The sequence below is a fragment of the Poecilia formosa genome, unplaced genomic scaffold (assembly GCF_000485575.1).
Source record: "Poecilia formosa unplaced genomic scaffold, Poecilia_formosa-5.1.2 Scaffold114, whole genome shotgun sequence".
NCBI classification, from domain to species: domain Eukaryota; kingdom Metazoa; phylum Chordata; class Actinopteri; order Cyprinodontiformes; family Poeciliidae; genus Poecilia; species Poecilia formosa.
Window position 1 is genome coordinate 1,427,577 of NW_006800053.1, and position 13,131 is coordinate 1,440,707.

General features: G+C 40.4%; 1 protein-coding gene across 3 annotated transcripts in view; it reads right to left on the minus strand.

Annotated features, from left to right (window-relative positions):
* Positions 1-13,131, minus strand: part of ntn1b (netrin 1b) — a 61,904-nt gene that overhangs the window by 12,386 nt on the left and 36,387 nt on the right. For all 3 annotated transcript variants that reach the window (XM_007560309.2, XM_016675491.1, XM_007560308.2), the window contains exons 4-5: positions 6,478-6,627; positions 3,334-3,387 (exon numbers count right to left, since the gene is read on the minus strand). In XM_007560309.2, coding sequence (XP_007560371.1) covers positions 3,334-3,387; positions 6,478-6,627 — 204 coding nt within the window. The remainder of the gene's footprint in view (positions 1-3,333; positions 3,388-6,477; positions 6,628-13,131) is intronic.

The following is a 13,131-nucleotide window of genomic DNA, read 5'->3' on the forward strand; positions in this document are numbered from 1 at the left end:
GTATTTTGTTGTTTTTAGTGTATTTATAATTATTTTTTCTTTCCTTTTCATTACCTTAATCTTATTCTGGCTGGTCAGACTGGACTGACAAATATGTCAGTTAAACTCAGAGGGAGGTATGTGATGTGTGGTGAGAGCTTCCCAGAAAATCGCCATTATCTATATAATTGTGTCTTTTATCTCTGCTTACAGCAAAACATGGTAAGCACAATGTTTTAATGTTTACCATGCTGCATTCATGAGCCTGGGAATAAATGGAAGGGGGCAGAGCCACGTCCTTCCTTGTTTAATATAGTCAGTGGGATTGCTTAATATTCTCACCAAGGTTTTAGGCAGGAATGTGACGCCATACAGTGCCATGAGTTTTTCACAAATCACAAAATGTGTTTTAAAAATGTTTTGTAGGTGTGACTTGACTTATTCATAAATGATGTTTTCACTAATGTAAAGGCACTCGTAAAATGTTGAAATAAAATTTTTTTTTACATTCTAATGTCAATTTAGAATGTAAAAAATTCAAAATTTTTGGGGTGATTTTCAGATGTTAATTCAGCATTGTTAGCTGTTAATTTAGCATTGTTAGCTGCTAACAACAGTTAGCCAGTTGTGTTATGCTCCAAATGCTTATAGGTAATTTTCATCCCTGTTAAAGTTTCTATTTTTGACCAAGTAAATAAAATTCTGGCGGATAAATGCTTTAAAACAATGGAGGCTTCTTTGACGTTTTCTTTAGTCTTTGCTAACTGACTGTTAGCACAAAAGCACAACTAAAAAACTACTTCCTATTTTACCTCGCCACTACTTTGAAAGTTTATCTAAACTGTTGTGAAATTGAACTATATACTGTTTCATCAACAAAACGATTGTGGGAGAAGTGTTTTTTTTCTCCTTTCACAATCATGGCAACAAATATTATCGAAATATGTAAATGCTAATTGCATGCTCACTTAGGTCACTTAGCTAACCACTAATACAAAAGCTGCTAATTTTAAAGTTTATCTGATATTATTGAAAGTTTGTCTGATGTTAATAAGCCATTTTCGATTTGGACTTTATCTTGTTTCATCTACACTGCAGTCGTTACTTCTTTGGATGAAGTGTTTTTTTTATCTCTCTTTTGGCAGCAACGTTGAAATATTTTAAAGATGCTAATCACATGGCCACTAAGAATACATAATCGCTATTGCTGAGTCTAACAAGGAGACAAAAGGTCTGAAAAGAAGATACGCCAGTTCGAGCGGGTCTTTGCAGAAGTTACTAAAATGACTGGGAATTTGATGGGAGTGGCAGCGGACACTGTGGCTACTGAAGAAGCTAAAAGAGCTAAAAGATACAGAGATGAAAGACACGGTGAACAGGCTTCAGGGATGGACGGGGAAAAGATGGAAAAGTTATGGAACCGCGTTGAAATGCTTGAAAACGACAAAGAGCTTCAAACGTTGGTACAACAAGGTTTAAAGCCCATAAAGCTAAAAACATTAGCTCTCACCAACTTGACTGGATGAAGTAATGCTGATAGCAAATGTGTAGAGCTTAGCAAGGCAGACTTCTCTCAGGACAACAAATCACAGAGTTTTTACATCATCTCGTGCAACGATCTGGTTACACCCTTAGCGCTGAGTGTCACACTACTTTTGTTCCCAGACACTCGAGGATGCCTTTGGAGAAAGAGTGTGAAACAGATTAAAGCTTACACACATCCTCCCGTGTCTGTCAGCACGCTCCTGCTCTACGCCTCCATGTTTCCCATTCCGGCCCAGCGCTCTCATCAGTGTCCTGCTGTTTATTGTGCGGGTTACCCCAAGGTCAGGCCCTCGTAAAAGAAGGTCACTCAGGGCGGGGTGGGGTGGAGGGAAGTGTGGGGTAGTGAACCCCGTCAGAAATTAGAACCCTTTAAAACCAAAAGCTAGCAGAGGAGTAAAGCCTAGTGATAGGGCGGGTAGCAATAAGCCTTGGGCATTTTTTGGGGGTGCGGATGGGAAAGCTGGGCAGGGCAGTTTGAAGAGAGAAAGAAAGAGAGGGGGGGCAATACAGAGAGAGAGAGGGGGGGGAGAGACCTTTCAGCTCGCCTGAATATGGACAAACTTCATTATTTCTTCCAGCCCTCTGTCCAGTCTTTCCCTTTCTTCCCCATTATGCTCTGTGTGAATGAGGTTGCCTAGGTAATGATAGAGCAAGAAAAACACGCCCTCTCCTCCCTCTCACAAAAAAAAAAAAAAAAAACGGGGGGAGAAAAAAGTGGCGGGATGAGGATCGAATTCATGTATGAGGAGTGAAGTCGGAGAATGCCCGGCTCCTTTCTGGGGAGAAAATTAGAAAAGAGGAAATCCCAAAGTAAATGAAAATTGACGAGTCCATATCGAGCACGCTTGATTTCCATGCAAATGAAGCGACGAGGGCAAAAGGAGGGGTGCTCTTTATCTAAGGGGGGGCCTTCATCATGCTTCCCCCCTTTGATAGCTGACGTTACCCATTAGCCCCGCGGCGCACTAGCCAGTGCGTCCCATTGCGCCTGCGGCTCTCATTAAGGTCCGATCTCCTGCCGCGAGGACAAACGCCCCCTTTGTGCGCCCACGTTCATTCCAGCGGGGGTCCCCCCGGAGACCGGCGCTCCTCCTAATTTGGAGGGTGGTGTCCGTCTTTGGAGACGCCTGACAAGAAATCCAAACTCTCTCGGCGGGTCGCTAAAGCCGGGGGAAGCGAAGGATCGCAACAAAGCTCGGTGAAGTCAGTGGTGCCTCATTTGGTCAGGGGGGATTGGGGGGCCGCGGTGATCGATGACCAGAGGTGACTCGGGTTGTTCAAACAAACCCAGATCACGCTCTCCCGCTTTTTAAAAGGAAAAAAAAAGAAATAAACTTTTAAAAGGTGGAAACGAATCATATTATGCCAGCGGTCCGACACGGAGACTCTTGTTGGATGTGGGGGGAAACATGAACAATGAGGTCCAGCAGGGCTTCTCTTCTGGCACAGCCAGCCTTGATAGAAATACAAACTGGTGCAAATGAAGCATGTAATCAGATTAGAGCTGAAGCTCTGGGGAGGCTGCTGGGCAGGCTGGGAATACAGGCGACAAGGCCGCAGGGAGAGCTGGCAAAATATCTGGAGTTTACATCAGCGGCAGTCTGATCTCATCGAGTTCGGCTCATGTCGGCGCCTGCGCTTGAAATACGCCAACGTATCATTATAAGCCCCAAAGAAACAGCTGAAACTGAACTCAGCTGAGTTATTTCATCAAATCGCTCCCAAAAAAAAGTACGTTTGGTGCAGCAGAGATAAAAATTAAAGCTCAGTTGGAGTGCGGCAGAAGTCAACAATGTTCTGGTCGCTCACCTGACGGCTCCTCATAGCTGCTGTAAGTCGATGTCGGAGATGCAACAGGGATTTCTGTAAGACAGAGATGAAAATTACACTTTTTTGTAGCAATAATTTTAAAAAACGATTAGGTTTTTAAAATTATTTTAAGAGCAGAATTTTACCAAAGAGCACTTCAAAAACAACAAAAAAAAGAAATTCCTATTTAGTGCTTTGGAAAAGTATTCACACCCCTCGAACATTATAACAATTTGTCTCATAATTACTAAAAAATTTTAATGATTTCTTTTGGGTGTCAAAGTCTATAGATTTAGAAATCCAAATTGAGGCGTATGTTTCAAAAAAACAAAACAAAACAAACAAACATTCAACCCAGCATCATGCTGCCACCACCATGTTTCCCCTCTGGGATTCGGTTGAACATATCAAAATTAAATCACTATGTAGTTTTTAGGAGGCTTGTTCTGTCTGCCCAGTAAAAACGTAAGGAGGGTTGAACGCAAATGCACGCCGCACTTTTCAGATTCTTATGTATTTTTATTTTTTTTAAAAAAAGAAACAACTTATATAATTTTCTTAAATACAGATCATACCAAATGTTTCTTTACACCACGTGAAATCACTCGTATAACTTGTGAAATCTGACGGAACGTTTTCTGCTGAAGAACGGTCAGTATTATTTGAATCAGTTAAACAATTTTTTTCCCCTTAATTTTATATTATTTTCTTTAAATCAAATTCAGAAATATACATATATTAAAATCACTACATCTATAAATAAGCTGGGGAAGCTACAACGATGAGCTAAAACTTTTTAAGCTTCTGCTACGATGTTAGATATCTGAATAAGCGCATGTACACGCTGTGTTGCTCTGTCAAACAAAATTCCAATAAAATACGTCTTAAAGTTTATGGTTACAAGATAAAATGTGAAAAAGTGAAGAAAAGAAGCATGAACCCATTTGCGAGTCTCTCTCGCTCTCTCTTATTTTATTTTATTGCATCTCTGCTGTAGGGTTTTCCATAAACGTTCCCTTCTCCCTGCACTGATCGTGCTGGTCTTGTTAAATTCGTAGCTGGCAGAAAGTTTGATATCACAAAAATTTTTTACAACATAACATTAAAAAGGAAAAGACATTATCTGTAAAAGAAAAATACATATACACGAGAAACCAAATACATTCACAGTCTTGGGGAACCCTTTGACCCCCCTCTGGTTTATTAGACCCCGGCCCTTGGTTACCACACTACGTCCAGTCGTGTCCGCCTCGGCGACACGGGGGGACAATAGCCGGCGCGTCCTCCTTGACATCGCCGTTATCTTATCCGCTGGTGGCAGCCAGCTACAGCAGGTACCAGCGTCCTATCTCTGCTCTGCGCGGCGTTTATTGCAGAAGGTCTGGAATCTGCAGATACGGCCAATGAACACGTCGGCCGCCGCTCCTTCCCTCGGAGCGGCCGAGGAGATTTATTGCGAGGGGGGACCGTTAGCGGGCGCTGAAGACAAACATGGCTGCGTCGCTCGAGTCCTAACGATCTGTTTGTCCAGGCTGCTGGCTTAAAAGGCTGAATATCTCTTGGGAAAGAAAAACGATAATAATGGCGCTAGGATACGACGACAATGCGTAGTCGTGGTTTGGTAGACGATAAGCGTGTGAGAATTTCCTAATCTTTAGGCTTTGGCTTCAGAATTTATAGCTTTTATACACATGGAGCGTTTTTTCCCCTCCATTTTGCCTCGGTGGGTTTTACTGGGGTTTCAGGTGACAGAACAACATAAAATAAGGCAGAAATGTGAAGCGGAAGGAAAAGGAAGCAAAAAAAATAAATAAAATATTTATTTATTTTTTTTGTATTAGTATTCATACCTCAATACCCCTCCCCCTGAAATGAAACACTTTGTAGTATCACCTTTAACATATTTTAAATTGTCTCTACAAGTGCTTCACATTAAAAAACTGGACATTTTGTCCATTCTTCTTTGCAAAATAACTCAACCATGACCAGACTGGATGAGGGAGAAGCTGTGAAAACCAATTTTCTTTTCTTTTTTCATTTTATTTCTTCTTATTTATTTATTTTAATCTATTTATTTTGAAGGTGTCCTCTCTGGTTGCATAGCAATCAGAGGCCAAACAGATTTACTTTAATAGTGGAGCGTTACAGCTTTGTTTTTATCTTCTTCTTTTTTTCGATTAAGGAAAAACAAGAAAAGCATTTTCACATTTCACAGATTCTCAATTGCAACTTAGATCTGGACTTTGACTAGGCCATTCTAATGAATGAATATGTTTCAATTTAAACAATTTCATGTCAGCTCTGAAGGTGGACAATCACCAGCATTATGCTGCCACCACCATGTTTATCGTCCTCTTTTCCATTTTTAGACCTTTGAGGAAGATGCTCAAAACTTGAGCTACGACCTCAAAGTGGTTCAAGTTTCTCCATGAAGTGTCTTGATGTCAAGGACGCTGTTTGTTCGCTAATGTTTTGGAAAAGAATCTCAGAGGTTTTTGTAGGATTTATACTGAGATTATATTACATTTTTACATCATTACTCTATTTAGTAATTTCGGGATTTCTGAAGACATTTGATTCCACTGGAAGTGAAGGAGGTGCAATACAAACGTGTGTCTTGTTTGGGGTGATTTTATTCTTATTTACCCTTCATAGTTCACAGTTATGCTGCGTTTTGTTGGCCTGTTAAAAAACACATTAAAGTTTGTGGTTTAGATTAGTGCTAAGATGATTTAACTGGGATCAAATTCAGCAGAGTTTAGGGTGTCCATGTTGAAAACAAATACGTATTTATTTTTTCTGTGTAAAATTCAATTGGAGTTTTCTGACTGATCAACGATCTTTAAGAAGCCTGGCTTGCAGATTCAATTTTCTTTTCCTGAAATGTTGCTAGATATGGCAACAGTGGGGTGACTGTTTTGAACTGCAAACAGTTGCAGACATGACCCGGTGGGCCGGTCTGTCAGTCAAACCTCTCTCATGGCAGAGCCAGAGGACGGTGGCTGATTTTTAGACCTTCAGGTCGATGAGATTGGTGGATAAGATTGGATTCACATGTAAGCATCGGCCGATCACCGATCTCCCAGAAATGAAGAGAATCTGCCAATTTATCGGCGCATTCCTGGTGAAAATATGGCTGCTTACTTATGCACGGCGCGATGGGGGAGCGGCTCTGCTGGTAACCCTTGGCGCAGCGGTTGCAGGTGATCCCCGTCACTCCGTCCTTGCAGGGACACTGGCCTGTCGTCTGGTTGCACGTTTTCCCCGCCGCTCCGACCGGATGACAGTCGCACGCTACGGTGGAGAGGAGGCGAGGTGGGGGGGAAGGAGAAAACAAGAACAGAAAGACAAACGTTTGTCTGTGAATAAACAGAAACAAGCTTTTATTTCAATCACAGCAATGAAAGGTTTGTAGGAAATCGTTGACTCGAGCCGGGTTTTCCTTTCAGACGTTCCCAGATGGGGGAAATAGGCCTTCCACCAGCGTGAAACCTCAGTCCAATTAGCCCGCTCTCCTCCACCCGTCATGACCATCGGATTCTTCATTAGCCCCGGCTCCTTAAGGCGCACAGAGGAGTAAATAACTCTATAAATTACAGGGCTTCCACTTTCACCGCTAACTGCGTCTGGGCGTGTGTGCGATCGCCAGCGTGTGAGCAATCCGCCGTGATCAGACAGGCTGTCTGCCTTCTCGGATCGACTTTCCGATGCGATGCGGGGTTTTTTTGTTGTTGTTGTTTTTTTCAAACACGCCGGCTGAATAACGTTCCTCATTAATAGACGAGTGGAACGCACTTCAAAGTCTGTTTGGGCTGTTAGCTGGAATGATCGCACATTAAATGTGAGAAATTTGTTGTCGGGTTTGTGTGCGTGTGTATGTGTGTGTGCGTGCAGGATTGCATGCCAAAGTTTTACCATAAAGCCCGTGTTTGAAGTCGAAGCCCAGCCTCGCTATTAGTCCCGCATGTATTATAAGTACCAGCCGAGTCATCTCCAAGAACGGGGCTTGAAGTGGTCCGGCTGATGCTGGAGGTGCCTGGAGCTGGAACGTCTCCATCAGCGTCATCAGGTTCTGTTGGAATCTGTCTGTGGGAACGTCACACCGCCCGGCTGCTCTGTCGGGACTTGAGTTCTAGGAGTTTCTGGCAGAACACGTCTGACAGAACCCGACCCAGAAGAGACATGTTTTAGATGCCGGGTTTAATTTGGTCTCACAGGGGGGAAAAGAGTTACTTATTACGGACGAAGACATTTCTTTTTCGTTTATGAGAAAAAAGTCAGAATCTTATTAGGAAAAAAAAATCATAATATTAGTGGAACAAAGACACAATACTGCCAGATAAAAGTCGTACAATTACGTATGAAAGTAAGCAGTCATTTTGTTATTATTTATTGTTTAGGAGTTATCATAAAATTGCTTCTGCAGTCTACTAATATTACAACTTTATTCAGATAGTATTATGATTTTATTCTTCTGTCGTTACGTCACATAACGTTATGACTTCTCGTGCAACTTTTCTTCTCGTAATATCATGACTTTAATTAACTTAATTTTTTCCCTCGCCCTAATACTTCGTCATGTTTATTGACTTATGAGGAAAAACTGTAACTGCACAACAAAGATTTGAATGAAAAGATGTGTTATTCTGATCTTTTTTTAACCCTTTGAAGACGAGGTCTAAATGGCCATCCCGGCGCGCAGTCTCTCTTCTCAGTGCGTCAGCGCTCGCTATGAAGCCATGTAGCGATAGCTAGCAAAACTACTAACACTGCACACACCACAAACTCTAATAACACACTTATAGTCTAAAAAACCTAGTAAAATCCACAGCATGGCTGTGCCCTAGTCTCTTGCCATATCCAAGTCCTCCCCCCCGCCCCCTCCCCGTCTCTCTCTGCGTGTCTCCGTTCTACCTAGCAACAGACCGTCAACACATTTTCATTGGTTGTTTCGAAATGTGGTACATTTAGACCCCACAAAATAAGGCGGAAATTATCAATCTTATTTCTGGCTTTATTTTGAAGTAAATAACCACAAAACCAATATAAAAACACCACTTTTATAAAGTTTGAAGTCCGTGCTGTCCAACAGAGTTGAAATGAAAACTCGGTATGCGTCCATGTTATTACGAAGCCTTATAAATGCGTCACATGCTTGTACGCCGCACGGCGGGCAGCGACTACATAGGGCTAAAACTAATACAGGTGCATAACTCTTATTTTAATATTATATTGCCTTTTCTAAAGTTGTCACTCACCTTCTGTTTTTTTAAAAATGTTTTTCTACTGGTTTTAAATTCAGTCGTTGTACGTTCAGGTTTTAAAGGCGACTCTTGGAGAGACGTTAGCAGTAGCTGATGCGTCTCTGTGTTTACTGGGTTTTTGTTCTAATCCTTACACACTATTACACGCTGCTTGTTTCCCTCCTTATGTGTCCCGTTTGCAGCAGTTCGGCAGCAAGTGACTGAAAAAGGAGCCAAAGTCAACACGGAGATTCAGAAACGGCCTCGCAGGACGATAGATGAGAATCATTTTTAGCAGAATGCAAGAGTTTCTGGCTCCTTGGAAGTAAAATCTAAAGTAATTAGGTGTGGTTTAGGCTTTTACAAGCAGGCAATCATTTTAATGATCTGTTTTTACTGAAAGTCTCGCCTTTTTTTACGATGGACTAAATACAAACTGAGTACAACGTTCTTTTTTGAAGAGCTAAAATATATGTATAGACATATATATAAATGTTATGAAGTGAAAACAAAAAAATGTTTTCACATTTCCTCCGTCTTTTCTGTTTGATAAACACTAAACTTTTACGCCGTTCTTCTCAGCTAATGGTCAGATTGGACGGAGAGTTTCAAGTCTTGCCACAGACACTGAAGTGGATTTGATCTTGGACTTTGACTGGGCCATTATAACGTACGAACATTTTGAATACGCTCCACCTCAGTCTCACTCTCAAGTCTTCTGCTGTTCATTTGTCTTCCCATGGAGCCTGAGCAGCATTCCTGTCTCTGCCAAAGCATGATGCTGCCGTCACCATGCCTCATTTCATACTTTGTTTCAACTTGGCATCCAGCCCATTTACACTGACATTATACTGCATGCTGGGATTTGTTTAAATTCAAATTCAAAAGTAAGTTATTGATCCCAAAGGAAAATTACATAAATTGTTCAGGGGTAACAGAGTAAAGGGGCCTGGACACAAATGGACGCCATATTTGTCAGATTTTCCTTTGGAAAAACCAACAATCATTTATCATTTTCTTTCATAATCATCAACTATGTTTTGTTAGTTTATTATAAAAACATATAAAAAAAACAAAAAACAAAATGGGTGTGAAAAGTTTATGTTTATTAAATGTTGGAGTTTCTCCATTGTTTGCCTTTTAAACACTTTCTTGCTTATTTCACCTTCTTTGTTTTCTCTGTCTGTCACTCATTTTATATTTAGATTTAAACTCAGTTGCTTATTTACTTATGTTTAGATTTTACTGTGTTAGATTATTATCTGTATCCAGTTCTTTAAGATTTATGTTCCCAAGTGTGTTTACTCCTCGCTTGCTCTTCTCGTGCCATTGTTCTCTCTCCCTCCCTGGTATATAAGATCCTCATTCTCCATGATTCACAGCTTCTAATTAAATACTCATGTAATAATAATAATAATAATAATAATAATAATTCTTATATATAACCTGAATTATTACAGGACATATGCAATATGCAAATTTTTAGAGTGCAGCCATCTTTTACCATATTACACTAAATTTATTTAAGAACCACTTTAAACACCCACATGACCAAAGTGTTGTCATTTTTTTGTAAGTTTTTGCCAAAAGTCTTTTTTTCCCTTTTTGCCTAAAACATCTTTAGGAAAGAAAGAGTTTGTGATCCCCCCCGCAAAAAAATTTACTTTTGGCATTATTTTAGGAAGATGACGATATAACATAGTAAAAATAATAAAATATTTCCCATCAAACAAAACACTTTAAAATGACAGTAGCAGTAATGGTGATCTGTTGTCTGAAGGAAAAAGAAGGATAAATTGCTGGTTGAGTTAGTAAAATGAGTCTTATTGTATAACTTCTGTAGCATTTGGACCCCACTTGGAAGCAGCTGCTTAGTTTAGATTTGTTAGACTCCCTTACTGTATCATGGCATGTAAAAAGTACACCAGGAAAAACCACAACACTAACAAAGGTTTTATATGTCAAAAAACAGGGTTTTTTTACGTGTTGACCCCTTTTTCCAAACACTTCTTACAAGAAGTCGCCCATATATTTCAAAAGTCTTGATGCAAAACAATTTCTTTTAGATTTTTTGAGCAATTCTTTCCTTTTTTTTGGCTACCAAAGCGCTTTAAAAAAATGTTAAACGTCTTGATTTTGAAGCTCCGGCGGACGGCTTGGAGAGCCGAATGGTTGCCGAGGGCTTTGGGGACTGCAGCGCATTGAACCGTGCACCACCCTCGTCTCTGTGGACTCACCCGAGGCTTAACTGCCAAATTTATGGACGGAAAAGGTTGGAAAAAAAAGGGGGGGTAACCAAAGTGGTGGGAGGTAACCAGTGTGATTCTCCAAGAGCCATGTTTACACTGCTCTTGATGAGGAGCGAAGCTGTTAATCTGGGAAATAGTGCATGGAGCCGTTCGATGCGATCCACTTTTCTTTTTTGACTCAAAGGTTAAGGCTGCAGAGATGTGAGGTGTTGAGGGGGGAAGTGGGTAGTTGGGCGGGGAAGGAAAGCAGGTTTCCTCCTGGCTTCGTTGGCACCGCGCTCTATCTCCTGTCCAACAACAGCAGAGCGAGACGGGCGGCTGATTCGAACAATAAATATGGCGGTTTTTAAACTGATGTCGCGACGGCTCGTTTTTGTCACCTGAGAAGAAAGGCAGCAATCAGACTGTTTGGATTTGATCCCAGAGCAAAGAGTCCGGGCGGGTGGGCTGAGGGGGCTTAGACGTGTTCGGGTTACCGTTCCAGCTGTTTGGGAAAAGGTTTCGCAGAGATGTATGGGTATCGCCGTATCATCAAGCAAAAGGGGGAACCTTGTGTTAAGCTAACCTGCTTTTAGCTCCAACTCCTCCAAATGGAGCCACTCCCAAGTATAACTTAGGGAAATGTTTAGGCTGGAAGTCAGGCTGTCATGTGTTACTCTAAGTGCAGACTATCTGTCAAGCTTGTGTTCACTACAACTACACCTCAACCGAACACCAAGTTCTTCTATGAACTCTAAGTGATGTAAGAAGATATGAACACCGCTTAGTGGGCAGAAAAAAAGGCTAACTATTGTGGCGTGCAGCTGGAATCAATGCTGCTGTTCCACCCAACAGACGATAGGGGGCGCCAGAGGACAGACATCAACAGTCTAATTTAGCTTGACAGTTAGCGCAACTTGACAGTTAGCGCAACTGAATGTGTCAAACTTGGATGTGAATAAAGCAGCTATTTTTGCTCAATTTTATGTGGTACACTATAAGACTGAAGATGTATTTCATTATGGTAACTTATTGCTTAAGGGATGTGTTTATCATCATTATTTTTGCTCATCTTATCCATAAATCAACCCCAGTTAACTAGTTTAACTGAGAATATGCACTGAAAACTTGTTTCTTTGAACAGACTTAAAAGAATGACTCAAACATTTTATTGCTAATTGTATTAGTTTTACTCGAGCTTTAATTCTGATTTCAATAATTTGAAATCAGAATTATAGTTCGAGTGAAACTAATACAATTAGCTTTTTACAGTTTGTTCAAAGAACAATTTTTTTCAGTGTGTTGTGGCTTGGAACAGTGAGTTTTCCATTTCTTACAATTTGTTCCATGACAACCTCAGTGTATTTTATTGAGATTTTATGTGACAGACCAGTTCAAAACAATTAAATGGATGAAATGTTTTCAACAGTGAAAAAAGAGAATGGTAAATCCGACTTAAATAACAAGCAATTGAATTAAGTTTATCCAAATCAATTATATTGTGAATTTAAACAACAAACTTAATTAAATCTGATTAACGTAATTTAATTACTTATCAAGTAAAGCAGCTTATGCAAGTTGAATCAACCACTACCTTTTTTCAATAAAAATAAAAATCAACTTGAAAAGTGGGGTAAGAATTTGCATTCAGCCCACCTGATTCAATCATTTGTACAATAAATATTTTTTCCCAATCTACTTTGCAAAACAGCTGAAACTCAGTCTGAATGGACTCAGTCTGTCTCGCCACAGATTCTCTTTAATTTGGGCTGATGAACGATCACGATAAACATAAATTGCTAAAAAATACATGACAGTTTATTGCAACATGATGAAATTTAAAGAAGTTCAAGGTAATTAATACTTCGGTGGAACATGACTGAATTATTTTGTGGAAAATCCGCCAATTTGCACATTTTTTCGTCACGCACATCTAAAATATTTGAAAGAAATCGCAGCATGGGAAGCTAATGTAGCTAGCCGCAATGCTAATTGACTTGCTATTGGCTGGCGTTTGCAAAACGTCCAGTCAAGAAGCTCCATCTATTTTCCTTGATGCTGATTGGCTATACTCCCAAGTGCAATAATAAGGAAGAGTGTAGCTATTAGCTTATGCCATAGCACCAACATGGCTTCCACTGTGCATCATACTGCATATTAAAGTATATTTTTTGTTTGAAATAAACAGCTATAAGTGTTTTTAGAGGGAGTCTGAAGCATTAGCAGATTTTAGCTATGGTCGCTAATCCATGTGAAAACTGTATTTTATCTTTGTTTTCAGCTCATGCAGACACATGCACAAGCAGTTAGCGCACTGCTAAGATATT